Source organism: Meleagris gallopavo, chromosome 20, assembly GCF_905368555.1.
Source record: "Meleagris gallopavo chromosome 20, MGAL_WU_HG_1.1, whole genome shotgun sequence".
In the NCBI taxonomy this organism is placed as follows: domain Eukaryota; kingdom Metazoa; phylum Chordata; class Aves; order Galliformes; family Phasianidae; genus Meleagris; species Meleagris gallopavo.
Window position 1 is genome coordinate 5350987 of NC_139423.1, and position 12917 is coordinate 5363903.

General features: G+C 52.1%; 2 protein-coding genes across 5 annotated transcripts in view; both read left to right on the top strand.

The window, feature by feature from the left end:
* CCDC40 (coiled-coil domain 40 molecular ruler complex subunit) overlaps positions 1–7095 on the top strand; it is an 11276-nt gene extending 4181 nt beyond the window's left edge. Inside the window, exons 9-18 of the mRNA XM_003211486.4 lie at positions 679–922; positions 1031–1213; positions 1997–2242; positions 2958–3171; positions 3709–3878; positions 4198–4289; positions 4841–4961; positions 5431–5619; positions 6026–6184; positions 6733–7095. Of these exons, the coding sequence (XP_003211534.2) occupies positions 679–922; positions 1031–1213; positions 1997–2242; positions 2958–3171; positions 3709–3878; positions 4198–4289; positions 4841–4961; positions 5431–5619; positions 6026–6184; positions 6733–6978 (1864 nt within the window). The 3' untranslated portion in view covers positions 6979–7095. The remainder of the gene's footprint in view (positions 1–678; positions 923–1030; positions 1214–1996; positions 2243–2957; positions 3172–3708; positions 3879–4197; positions 4290–4840; positions 4962–5430; positions 5620–6025; positions 6185–6732) is intronic.
* GAA (alpha glucosidase) lies at positions 7003–12687 on the top strand. 4 transcript variants are annotated; one of them, XM_085240211.1, is made up of 19 exons: positions 7003–7696; positions 7770–7930; positions 8037–8162; positions 8240–8336; positions 8404–8523; positions 8608–8726; positions 8797–8928; positions 9522–9632; positions 9776–9889; positions 9980–10064; positions 10139–10256; positions 10405–10538; positions 10625–10776; positions 10860–11008; positions 11087–11228; positions 11413–11511; positions 11614–11778; positions 11973–12125; positions 12195–12687. In XM_085240211.1, the coding sequence occupies exons 1-19, from the start codon at positions 7003–7005 to the stop codon at positions 12252–12254; spliced, it is 2931 nt and encodes a 976-aa protein (XP_085096337.1). In that variant the 3' UTR covers positions 12255–12687. The 4 variants fall into 4 exon arrangements, with proteins under 4 accessions (XP_085096337.1, XP_085096339.1, XP_085096338.1 ...); XM_010721431.2 differs by having other exon boundaries at positions 7197–7696; positions 7770–7915; positions 7997–8162; positions 12195–12685; XM_085240212.1 differs by having other exon boundaries at positions 7196–7930.
* The last annotated feature ends 230 nt before the right edge of the window (positions 12688–12917 follow it).

Below are 12917 nucleotides of genomic sequence, written 5' to 3' on the forward strand. Positions count from 1 at the left end.
TCTAAAAGGGGCAGTGTGTCTTCTGTCAAGTCTGTTACTGCATGAGCAGGATATGTTAGACAAAGCAAGTCTACTGCTCTGAAGTACGCAGTGGTGCTATTGGCTAAGAAGTACATTTCTTTGTTACCAGTTTTGATCCACAACACACTTATCTCCCCAAGTATGGTGTGCTGTTTTCTTTTGCTTTAAGCTGAATAGCATTTCTTTTATTTGAATTTTATTCCTTCTAAAAGTCCCTTTACTTTTGCAACATTCCTCAGTCTCAAGAGAAACAAATCCTTCCTGATCTTTATATCATTTTTGGTTAAGATTTTGTGATGCCTTTAAAAGTCTTTGGGAAAACTATCTTATTGTTGCCAAATGAAGCGTTTGTTGGATCTGGAGACAAAACTTGACTGATTCTCTGAAAGCAAGAACAAAAAAATGTTTTTGTATGGTGACATCCTGGTAAGCATGGAAAAGAATGGCAGTAGAGGAAATGAAAGATTTTCCTACATGCATTTTCCTTTAAAACTTAATATCTCAGTCCATCTTTTGGGAACTCTGCACACTCTACACTAGATTTCCTTATAAAGATGGTTATTTGTTGCTGCAGTAGCATGTTTGAAAGAACAATTTTAGATGATTGTTCAGCACAAGTCAACCTATGTGAGGTTTTTCATCTTCTTTGCCACTCAGCAAGTACAGACATGACCTCAAGTCCATAGAAACAAACATCCATGGCTATAGAAAGTCAATCAGGAAGGAGGAGGAGAAGAATGAGATGCTTGTCACTATACTGAACCGTTCACATAATGATGCCAACACTACGAAGAAACTGATTGCCCAGTGCCTTTCAATGCAGGAGGCCTTGAAGCTTGAATCTGGCAGCTATACTCACATTCTAGAGGAGACACAGCAGGCTGTCAGCAGGATCAAGATGGTGAGAGGAGTCACTGGGAAGAGCAACACTTTTGAATTGTGCATAAAGATTTAATCTCCTTTCCCCAGACTGTTGCAGTGATCCTCTTTGTGCTTCCCTACCTTTTAGGATCGAGCTGCTCGTCTAAATGAGTTGTTGTCCATTAGTAAGGATATACAGAAAGGAACTGAAGCCAAAGAGCAGATAGAGAGTGAGATCATGGCAAAGCTGCAGGACCAGATAACGTCCAACAAAGCAGAAAAGCACTTCTCACAGCTGGTTGCAAAACTTCATCAGAGGAAAACAGATCTGGTATAGTATGTTCTCTGTTTGTGAGTGAAACAGGCCGCAATCATCGCCTAGAGCAATGTCTTGCAAGTGTGTTTTGGCAGTATCTTTGCTTCTTCAGCTCCACAACTGAAGCTTTGTTGAGTTTTTGACCCCAGTTTTGCTCATCCAATGACACATAATCTTTACTTTTTAAAAAAGGAGGCAATATGATGAATGACGCTATGAAGTGTTACATGTTCTTAGATCTTGGAAGAAGTCTGGACATTCTGGATATTCTGCATCAACTCCTATTAGTGTCTGTGTTGCACAGTAAAATGCAGAGATGATGGGCTTGGAAAAGACCAAACTGTAGCTCTGTGTGGTGCAGGATGGACAAAAGTAGCAGGCATGTTCTTGAAAGCTGCATTCATAACTCGAACAAACAATAGACATAGCCACTCTTTCTGGTTACTGTAGATGTTGTTAAGTGAGAAGTGCATTTTGGAGAAGGTACAATATGTCCTACTATGTTAGCCAAGTATCTAGAGACATCTGGGCTGGGAATACAGAAGCGATCAGCATGGTATCTTTGGGTTTAGGGATGTTTACACTTCTTAATGTTTTTCAACAACCTTATGGCAGAAGTAAATATTGATATCTCCTGTTAATGGTTGGGTAAACAAAGGTACAGTCATGGTATGTAACAGCTTGTAGCACAGACCTGGGTGTAGAATCTAAATTCCCTGATTCTTTGCTAAACGGGCATTATAAATCTGTGAATTAATTACTGCTGGTGATACTAACTTGTCTTCTGTCTACTACTAGGAGCTGCATTTTTCCAAGATTGAAAATGATATGAGCCAGGTTATCCTGAACACAACTCACACTAACTGCAGGCTGACGGTCCTCCAAAAAACACTGTGTGAGCTGGACAAGGAAATAAAAAACATCCACCATCTAATCAGTCGTAGTGAAAGTGAGATCTCAAAGTGCAACCTCCTGATTGAGAACAAGCAAGGGGTCATCAGGCAGTACAACCAGAAGCTGGAGGCACTTCTTTCTCAGCAAGGGGTTCGTCTGTTTGCATTTTGATCCCAATTTGATCTTATTCTTTGTCTTGGCCACAGATGTCCTTGATAAATGTAACTGTGTGAGGGTTGCATTGTTAAAACTTCCAGGCATCGATATGGTGATTCAAAAGCAGCACTAGTTAATGTGACTGCTTCTGTTTGTCAGTCAGTGCTTAATGCGTGCAAAGGGAAACTGAAAGTAGGGAACTGTTGTGCAAGGAGGGTGTGCCTAGTGCAGAATTCAGCACAGAGTTGTTTGTACCTGAAGAAAATGTTGAATGACATCAACGCCCTGGGAGTAAATAGGGTACCAGTATAAAATATAGAGAGATCAACAAGAGGAGAATGGAACAGCCTGTGACTTAATTTGAGAGTTGGCCCTGTCTGGGTGATACCCAGATCTGTTCCTGCCACTGAAGTTCATCATGGATACCAATGTGAGAATTTGTACCGTGGCATATACTTTGTAAGCTTCTGAATGTCCAGCTGTGCCTATTGTTAGCACTTAGGTGGCCCTGTCACTACAGAACCTGAGGACCTTGCAGGTTGCTGTTGCATTTATGAGGTCATACACTCCTATTAGAGCCATTCAACTCATGGGAAACAGAAGCAGGGAGTTAGGTATTGCAGCAGCTCAACTGCCTTCTGCAATGGTGCTATAAACAAGTTCTCCAGAACCTTCCACCTAACTGATCCCAAACCTTGCCCTCGTACAGGGGCAAGAATTGGGACCATTGGAAATTGAGATCAACAAGCTGACCAAGGAGATAGAAGAATGTAATTCTGAGGTGATGATGCTGCAGAAGTACTGGCTCAATCTGCAGAGAGAGCTGCTCAAGCTAACCCATGAGCAGGAGGACCAGCTCACCTCCTTGGACACGTTAAAGAAACAGATCACAATAATGCAGCAGAAGAAGGTGCGCACTGAAAGTAAGTAATTCCCCAACTCCTCCCTAAAATATTTGGCCACGAGTGGAGGTAAGAAAGGGAGAAAAAGCTCACAGTTCTGTGTTAGTCCTTCACCAACGAATGCCCTCAGTTCTCACTTATGTGTGCAAGCAATAATGCACGTGGCCCTGTGCACTGTGGGGCTAAGAGCCAGGCACCTCCTGCTGTTTTGTTTGTTACATTTCCTATAATGATCAATCTGCTGCCTTAACTGAAACTGTTCAACCAAAGTGGCCACGTCATGAATTCCATGCCTTTATCCAAAGCTTGCAGATAGTTGGCAGGCAAACGTTCCCACAGGTGATAGTTTCCTAAACCAGCTCTTTTTCACAGCAGCGGTCTTTATCAAAAGCTTTATCTGAGTTTTGGGCTGTGTGGAAAAATGTTTTGGCTGGGTGTGTGGCACTCAGATGGCTCCACGTGCAGGGCTGTTTGCTCTAACAGCAAATTGGTAGGACTTGGTTGTACTCAACCTGCTGCTCACAGGAATTTTACGTTTCTTTTTCTGCTCACCCGTAGATGAAATCCAACAGGAAATAAAAGAGCAGAAAGACCTTGAACGTCACATGAAGAGCATATCCAATGACTTGATAAAGCTGAATGTGTTGATCAACAAGAACAACAGCAGCTTCACAGAGCTGCAGTATGGCAACATTATCACAGAGAACGAGTTTGTACGCTCTCTCAAGGTACAGAAGCTCCTGTGGTATGGTCAGACTGGGCTTTTGAGAGATCTGTACAGCAGGTGGCCCAGAGAAAAATAGTTTTGTGCTATAAAACAGTGTGGCTAAGTGGAAATTATATAGTTATGCACAGAAAGAGCATCAATTTCTTTATTGTTTAAGGATGATGGTCCTTTATCTCACAGCAGAAACTCGTCAGGTATGCCACTCTTGGAGCATAAGAAGGTGACAACCAGAAGGGATATGCAGATCAGAGATAAACAGTGATGCTGTGAATCTTTCTCAGTCTGACAAATTTGTATTGTTTTACACTTCCCAAATCCAGGCAGCAGAAAAGGAATCAATTGAGATGCAGGAGAAGCACAGCCAATTGACTGAGGAGAAGGAAAGACTCTTAAACAGCCTGGTGGAAGCAGAGTAGGTACCAGAGAGTTTCTTGCTTAATGCCACAGTCTTAGAACTACTGTATAATGGTCCGTGTTGCCTTTTTTCTCCAGTCACCAAACTCAACCAGCACCTATAATTGTGCCTCTGTCTTTCTGGGAGAAGTTGAAAGGAGTTTAATGAATTTTTGAAATGGAGAAACTGAAAGGTGCATTAGCTGTCCCTGGAACCAGCAAAAGCTGAGAGGATATTGGTTTTAATGATCCCAGCATACTTGTTCTGGATGTCACAATGATCTGTTATTAACCCAAAGCCAGTGTGCTGTCCTGGGCAATTAATTGTGCTCCATCAGTCCTGTCAGTCTGGGCTTGCTTGTTTTCAGTCATCACGACAGCTTATAAATTGTGGAGCTTCCTGTCTGACTTCACGCTGTGCTGTTGCTGCCACTTTACATGTCTTGTGTGCAAACTTTTAGGTTGCTCTGTGTTCAGAATCAGCCTCAGCAGCGTGCTGCCACTGCTACACAAAGAGAGCATTCTCTCTGTCGTTTACAAAGGCCCTCCTTTCCCTTTTTGTCACTGAAGGCATCAAATCATGCTGTGGGAGAAAAAGATCCAGCTGACAAAAGAGATGCGCTCAGCAGTGGATTCTGAGAGAGGACAAGGAGAAATCCGAGCCATGAGAGCAGAGATTCACAGAATGCAGGTGAGCCATTGTGTGCTGCAGCAGGATTTAGAAATACCTGTTTTCTTTTTTTTAATGAAATACATCATCTTATTTTGTGACTCCAATAAGCAAAGAAATGTTGATTACTAATACTGCCTCATCTTAATTACTGGTTCCAGAACTCTTCTGGTGAAGCAGCTCTTCCTTTCATTCCCAAGATATTTCTGCTCTTCTGCTTTTGCTACTGCTAATGATATTCAGTAAAACATTCTGACAGCTGCTTTAGACATGTTGATACAGAGCTGGTAACTAAGGCAGTCCTTTGCCTTCCAGAACTATACAGGGCAAACTAGGTTTTGATTTAGAACAAAATTTGGCTTGCAAAGGCTTATGTGTCACATGGATCTGATTTATGTCGATGGGATGTGCCACGCAGAAGACTTCAATTAGGTGCCATTTGTAACCATTTGTTATTTTTGTTCTACTTTTATATTTTGACAAATGGCAGGTCCGCTACAGCCAGCTGATGAAGCAGCAGGAGAAGATGATTCGTGACATGGAGGCATCTGTTTCTCGTAGAGAGGCCATAGCAATTCGTGGGGAAGGTCAGAACAAAACAGATAAGAAACGTATCACCAAGAGTGACTTCTGCCGCAAGAAAGAGGAGCTGAGAAAGAAGATTGCTGAAACCCAGAAGGTGAGCAAGCAAAGCAGTGCTGCACGAGTTGACACAGCCAACCTTTGCCTTGTAATTAGCACTAATGTGTGCTTAGCACAGGTGCATGGGATGGCAGTACACAGACTCAGGCCTGGCCCTGCACAGAGGGCAGGCTTTGGGAACTCGTTTTAAATAGCTTTGAAGATAGTAGACTTGTTGGTGGGGCAGCGTGAGAAACAAAAATGTCCTTCACTCAGTGTAATCACTGCTCAGCAGTAACTGAAACATCAGTATGTAATCAGTGTTATTTTCATCCTAAATCCAAAACTGTGCTGCCTACTGTGAAGAAAACAAACTGTCAGCCCCAAACCGTGGTGCTGGGAGTGTAGCTGAACTCAAGAACCAGAATCCATAGTCTGCCATTTCCTTCTCTTGCATTTACTAGAATGCTCAAGACTGCAACAAAATTATCCTGGAGCTGGAGAGTACCCAGGCATCCCTTAGTGCCAGCCTGTTGGAAAAGCAACAAGAAATGTGCATGCTGCAGACTGAGTCCCAGGGCCTCGATTCACACACGGAATGTCTTCGGTACAGAAAGCGATGGGTGAGTGGAACCTGCTGCCTCCTTGTGCTGCCAGCCCCTGTCTCCTCGTCTCACCATCTTGAGCTGGACACACTTGATGTTAGCAGCACTTTGAGTTAACTAAGCTTGTCCTCAAAGAGGACAGTCCTGACCTGATGCTACAGGTATGCTCTTGGTGAGGCAGCATTCACCTGGAACCATCAGCCTGCAGCATTTTCCTTGGAAACACTGCATAAAACTGTACGGGGCAGGGGGAGAACACTAATTTGAGAGCCAGCTCAAGGTCTTGAATAGCATCCTATGAAATTTTAAGCTTGTCAAACCTTGTCCTGGCAACGACCCCAGCATATCCTTGTATGCGTGGGTATTTTTGTGGTTTATGGAATGATGTGATGTCACCATACATCTACAACACTCAATATGAAGATGCACTTTCCTGCTTAAGAATCCCTTCCATTTCAAAATACAATGGTGGCAGTACTTCTGTGCCTTGAATCGTGTTGTTTGTGTTGTTTTCTTTGCTGCGTGCAGCCTGCTATCAAAGCAATTTTTGTTATTGCTTTTCTCAGAACCTTTTGGAGATTGTGGCCTATCAGACACGCCAGAAGCATCTGCAGGCACTGAAGGAAGGGAAGTACACACCCCTGTGCAGCTCCGAGCAGACCTGCACAAACGAGCAGCAAAAACTGCAGGAGCGGCTCCGTGCTGTCAGTGCCATTGTCCACCGGGTGCAGCAGGAGCAGCCGCAGCACCGCCCGGCCCTGCAGTGGCTCGGGGAGTGCCTGGAATCCGGGCTGGGCTCGCAGGAAGCCTGATAGGTGTGGGACCAGTTCTGGGCAATGCAACCAAGGGCGAGAGTGGGTAGGTTTTATAAAGGAAATGTGTTTAAAAAAAAAAAAAAAAAAGAGAGAGAAAAATGCAAATCCTCCTTAAAGACGTGCTATTGCAAAGCGTGTTTTGTTTATTTTGCTTCATCCGTTCCGTGTCTTTTATTTCCCGACACGGGTTCATCCGTTCCGCGCGTTCAGGCCGCGCTCAGCCCCAGCGCTCCGGGGGTCGTGGGTGCGGAGCGGAGCGGAGTTGCGGTGCCTCGGTGGGAGCGGGAGGCGGCGCCGCGCACACCGGGAAGGGAAAGCGGAGCCCGGAAGGAGCGGAGCCGAGGCCATGGCGGGGCGGCGGGCGCTGCTGCTGGCGCTGCTGCTCCGCTCGCTCCCCTCCGCCCGCGGCTCCGCGGACTCCGCCTGCGCGGTGCCCCCGGACGAACGCTTCGACTGCGGCCCCGAGCGGCTGCTGGCGCGGGCGGGCTGCGAGGCGCGGGGCTGCTGCTACGCTCCGTCCGGCCCCGGCGACGGCGGCCCTCCCTGGTGCTTCTTCCCCCGCGGCTACCGCAGCTACCGGGCGGACAACGTGACGGCCACGGCCGGCGGCTACGCGGCCCGGCTCCGCCGCGTGGTGCCCAGCTTCCTGCCCGCGGACGTGGGCGCGTTGCGGCTGGACGTGGCGCTGGAGACCGAGAGCCGCCTGCGCTTCACGGTGCGCCCGGTGCTCCGCCATCCCCTCCTTCCTTCCCGTTCCGCCGGCCCCGCTGAGCCCCTCTTCCCCGCAGCTCCGCGATCCGGCGCGGCAGCGCTACGAGGTGCCCATGGCCACACCGCGGGTGAGCATCCGTGCGGCCGACGCGCTGTATGGGGTGCAGCTGCTCCAGGACCCGTTCGGCATCGTCGTGTTCCGGCAGCCCGGCGGGCAGGTCCTGTAAGTGCAGGTCCTGTAAGTGTCGAGCCCCGGTCCTGCCCCGTGCCGTGCCTTGGCTGCACTCCCCGCTCCTCCCCGCAGGCTCAACACCAGCGTCGCTCCGCTGTTCTTTGCGGACCAGTTCCTGCAGATTTCCACCTCTCTGCCCTCTCGTTTCATTTCTGGGCTGGGGGAGCGCCTGACCCCTCTCATCCTCGACACGGCCTGGACCAAGGTCACACTGTGGAACCGGGACATGGCACCCGCGGTACGGACGGGGCCGAGGGGTGATGGGGTTGGCGAGGGGTGGGCGGGCACTGGAGTCTCACCTGAGCTCTGCTCCAGCCCCAGGTCAATCTCTATGGTTCCCATCCCTTCTACCTGGTGCTGGAGGACGGTGGCTCTGCGCATGGTGTCTTCCTGCTGAACAGCAATGCCATGGGTGAGTGCTGCCAGGTACGTGGCCACACCAGGACTGACTCTGCACTAACCACTGCCTGCACTCCCAGATGTGCTCCTGCAGCCCAGCCCAGCCCTGACCTGGCGCACAACAGGAGGCATCCTGGACTTCTATGTCTTTTTGGGCCCCGACCCCCAGAATGTGGTGCGGCAGTACCTGGATGTCGTTGGTAGGATGGCACAGTATGGCGATGGGGTTCGAGTGCTCATAGCATGTCACCACCCCTGCTAGCAGCCGCTCTCCTGCCCCACAGGGTTCCCCTTCATGCCCCCATACTGGGCCTTGGGCTTCCACCTGTGCCGTTGGGGTTATTCTTCCACTGCCACCACCCGGCAGGCTGTAGCCAACATGTCGGCTGGGCGCTTCCCCCTGGTACGTGGCAATGGGTGTGGGGTGGCTGGGCGCCATGTGGGGCTGCTCCTCACTGGGCGCTGCCCTGCAGGATGTACAGTGGAACGACCTGGATTACATGGATGCAAAGAGGGACTTTACCTACAACAAGGAAACCTTCAGGGATTACCCCGACATGGTGCACGACTTCCATCAGCGTGGCCTGCGCTATGTCATGATTGTGGTGAGGGACGTGGCCTGCTCACCTCATTGGTTGAGTCCTACACGGTTTAGGGGCAGTCTGGGGTTTATTCATACTTTTATGATAAATCACGAGATGGGGTTGGATGATTCTTAGTAGCCCTTGATCAGTGTTCGATCATTGGCCAGTTGAACGCAGTGAGTCAGTGGTGAGTGATGCACTCAGCTTTGGGTCCCTCACTACAAGAGAGACACTGAGGCCTTGGAGCGTGTCCGGAGAGGGGCAGTGGAGCTGTGAGGGGTCTGGAGCACGACTATTATGGGTTGGTATTAGGTAACTTTTATTCTCCAAAAGAGCAGTGATGCATTGGTACAGCTGCTCAGGGGAGTGGGAGGTTACCAGCCCTGGAGGTGTTCCAGAATCGTGGAGATGTGGCACTTGGGGACATGGTCAGTGTGATGGGTTAGGGTTGAGTTTGGGGAGATCTTTTCCAACCTTAATTACTCTGTGATTCTAATCACCGCGGCCACATCCTCGCCCTCTGCTCTCCTGGGTTTTGCAGAATCCCATACAGGAGTGGGGCTGGGAGCCGTTCCCTGTCCTTGCTGGTGATGCCCCAGCTTTGTGCTCTGCAGGATCCTGGCATCAGCAGCTCAGGGCCACCTGGCACCTATTGGCCCTACGACGATGGACTGAAGCGAGGAGTGTTCATCCGCAACGCCACGGGGCAACCACTTATTGGGAAGGTGTGAGGGGCACAGCCCCGTCCTGGAGTGTGGGGGCCGTGTGGGGGCTGTGGGGAGTGGTGGGAAGGAGGGAAGCACCCAGGGGACCTCGAGGGATGCCAGAGATGGGAATGGGGGTCTGCCCCTCACTGACCCTCCTGCAGGTGTGGCCAGGCCCCACGGCTTTCCCAGACTTCACCAACCCTGAGACGCACGAGTGGTGGCACGACATGGTGAAGGACTTCCACCAGCGGGTGCCATTTGATGGCATGTGGATTGTGAGTGGCCTGTGCAACTCCCCAGCTCCTTCCCCACCTTCCCCGCTCCCCACTTCTCCAGCAGTGAGGGCTCCTCCTTGCCTTCCTCAGGACATGAATGAGCCGTCCAACTTTGTGGAGGGCTCCCAGGACGGCTGCCCTGACAGCAGCCTGGAGAAGCCCCCATACGTGCCAGGTGAGCAGCGCTGGGGGTGCTCCGTGGGCAGTGCTCTGTTGGCAGCCCCCAGCTCACCTCACCTCTCTGTGCAGGTGTGTTTGGGGGCCGCCTGCAGGCAGGCACCATCTGTGCCTCCAGCCAGCAGCACCTGTCCTCCCACTACAACCTGCACAGCCTGTACGGGCTGACCGAGGCCATCGCCTCCCACAAGTAAGCGTCAGCCCACTGGGTGGGAGGTGGAGATGCTGGTGCCATTGGGATGGGCTCGGATTTGGTTGGGGACGCAGGGAGCAGGAGGGGTTTGCAGCACAGCTGCCGTGCCCCCAGCACAGGGCTCAGCCCTGATCCCTCCCTGCAGTGCACTGCTCAGGGTGCGGGGCACGCGGCCCTTCGTCATCTCGCGCTCCACGTTTGCGGGACACGGCCATTATGCAGGGCACTGGACAGGGGATGTGGAGAGCAGCTGGGAGCAGCTGGCCCGCTCCGTGCCAGGTGGGCTGCGGGGCCGCGTCCCCTTCTTCCTTTTGGGGCTGTGCAGCCATCCCTGTGCCGCTGTGCCATCGCTGTGCATCCTGCAGAGGTGCTGCTCTTCAACCTCCTCGGGGTTCCACTGGTGGGTGCTGACATCTGTGGCTTTGCGGGTGACACGTCCGAGGAGCTGTGCGTGCGCTGGACCCAGCTGGGTGCCTTCTACCCCTTCATGAGGAACCACAACGACCACGGGAACCGGGTGAGCATGGGGCCGAGGGCCGTGTTCCCATCCATCACTGCATGCGCACATCCATGCACTGCCTGACCTCCCGCTTCTCACAGCCACAGGAACCCTATGCCTTTGGCCTGGCTGCACAGGATGCCATGAGGAGGGCCCTCCGCCTCCGCTACTCCCTCCTGCCCCACCTTTACACCCTCTTCCACCGGGCACACGTGGCTGGGGACACGGTGGCACGGCCACTGTTCCTTGAGTGAGTGCCAGGTGCTGGGCATGGGGCAGTGGGTGCGGGATGGGCTCTGCTGTGGTGCTGCCCCTTCACTCCTCCCAGGTTCCCCAAAGATCCCAACACGTGGAGCGTGGACCGCCAGCTGCTGTGGGGCGCAGGGCTGCTGATCACGCCGGTGCTGGAGCAGGGACAGACCAAAGTCAGTGGCTATTTCCCAGTTGGGACGTGGTACAGCTTCACAGGGGTAAGTGCTGGCTGTGGGACGGTGTGTGTCTCCCTCCATCTCATCACAACATATGACCTGTGAGCTGTCCACAAAGCTGTGACACTTCCATCCCTCGTGGCAGGCTGAGGGCTGTGATGCTCTGCTGGATCCCCATGGATGCACTGATCCCCGGGATGCAGCCTTTCTTCTTCTTCTTATTTAGGACTCGACCATCCACAGCAAAGGGCAATGGATCCTTTTAGCAGCCCCCCTGGACACCATTAACGTGCACATCCGAGCAGGGCACATCCTGCCCCTGCAGGTGAGCTCTCTCCATGTGACACCCCAATGACAATGGGACCCAGCCACTCCATGGCTGTGCATGGGTTTGGGGCAGGGCCTGGGTCTGACCCTGCGCCCCCAGGAGCCCGGATTGAACACAGTTGAGTCCCGCAAGAAGGGGATGACCGTGGTGGTGGCCTTGACGCCGGATGGCTTCGCCCGTGGAGAGCTGTACTGGGACGATGGGGAGAGCTGGCAGAGCTTCGAGAAGGGGGACTGCACTGAGATCCTCTTCCTGGCTGCACGCGTGAGCATGGGAGGGGGCTGGGAGTTGGCGGGGGCACTGGTGCACCCACATCATACCGAGGTCCCCAGGGTGAGCCCTGCTATCACTGCATCTCCTTGAGCTGCTCGCAGTGCGGTGCCAGCAGTGCTGGCTGGGGAAAGGAGAGGATCCCTGGAGGCCCCAGGGGCATTGGCTGACCTTCCCTGTCTCCACAGGGTGCCGTGCTCAGCCAGATCTTGCGGGCGGGTGGCCACCTGGATGGGATCCTGCTGGAGGCCGTCACCGTTCTGGGCGTCCCCAGTGCTCCTCAGCGAGTCCTGGCCAATGGGGTCCCCGTGGAGGACTTCTCATACCGCAGCGACACCCAGGTGAGTGCTGCTCCTCCTGGGGGAACCCCAGACTCATGGGATGGGGCTGATCTACTTTTGCCTCCCCAGGTGCTGCGTGTCTCCGTGTCGCTGCCGATGTGGGAGCAGTTTGTGGTCGCTTGGTCCTGAGCAGGTGATTGTCCCAGGTGCCACTGTGCCATTGTGCTTTGAATCCGTCCATCCCTTCTGGAGCAGTGCTGCCTCTTGCCCATGTATTGTAGCTGCTGTGCCTGAGCCTGGCATATTTGTGCTGAAATGAACTCATAGGAGGTGTAAGAATGGGGCTGGCACAAGCAGGCCTGCAGAACTTGAGGGGATGGGGAAAAACTCATCGACAGAATGGGGAAAAAAAAAGACCCAAGGTGCCTTCTGAGACAGCGACCTGTCAGTGTGAGAAATCTGGCACCTGTCAGGGACTGTGGGGATTCTCCTGGTTATGGTTTTGGGATGGATGTGGGAGAGTCCCTTCTGCACACTGGACTGTGGTGGTTGGTGTGTGCTGGGTGTGGTATGCAGTCTGGAGCTCTCCAAGAGGGCTGGGAGTGGGGTGGGGGCCTGGGGAGAAATGCTGTGAATAAAGAGTGGTTGTTTGCTCCCAGCAGTTGGTGTTGCTGTAGCCATTGGGCGCAGTCCCAGCCTGTCCTACCATCAGCTCTCAGCCCTCCCCTTGGTTGGGGCACCCTGGCTCCATCCCCGGCATTTGGGAACTCAGGAGCTGTGCTGAGCTGTGGGGTTTAATCACAGCCCGGCCCCACAAAGAGTAGGAGGGTGCCTAGTGGCTGCCCCTTGGGT

Coding starts and splice junctions, on each gene's coding strand:
- GAA (XM_085240211.1), top strand. CDS start 7,003: ATGCAACCAAGGGCGAGAGTGGGTAGGTTTTATAAAGGAAATGTGTTT. Junction 7,931..8,036: donor GTCCTGTAAGTGCAGGTCCT/GTAAGTGTCGAG, acceptor TTTGCGGACCAG/TTCCTGCAGATTTCCACCTC. Junction 11,009..11,086: donor GCACGGCCACTGTTCCTTGA/GTGAGTGCCAGG, acceptor CACTCCTCCCAG/GTTCCCCAAAGATCCCAACA.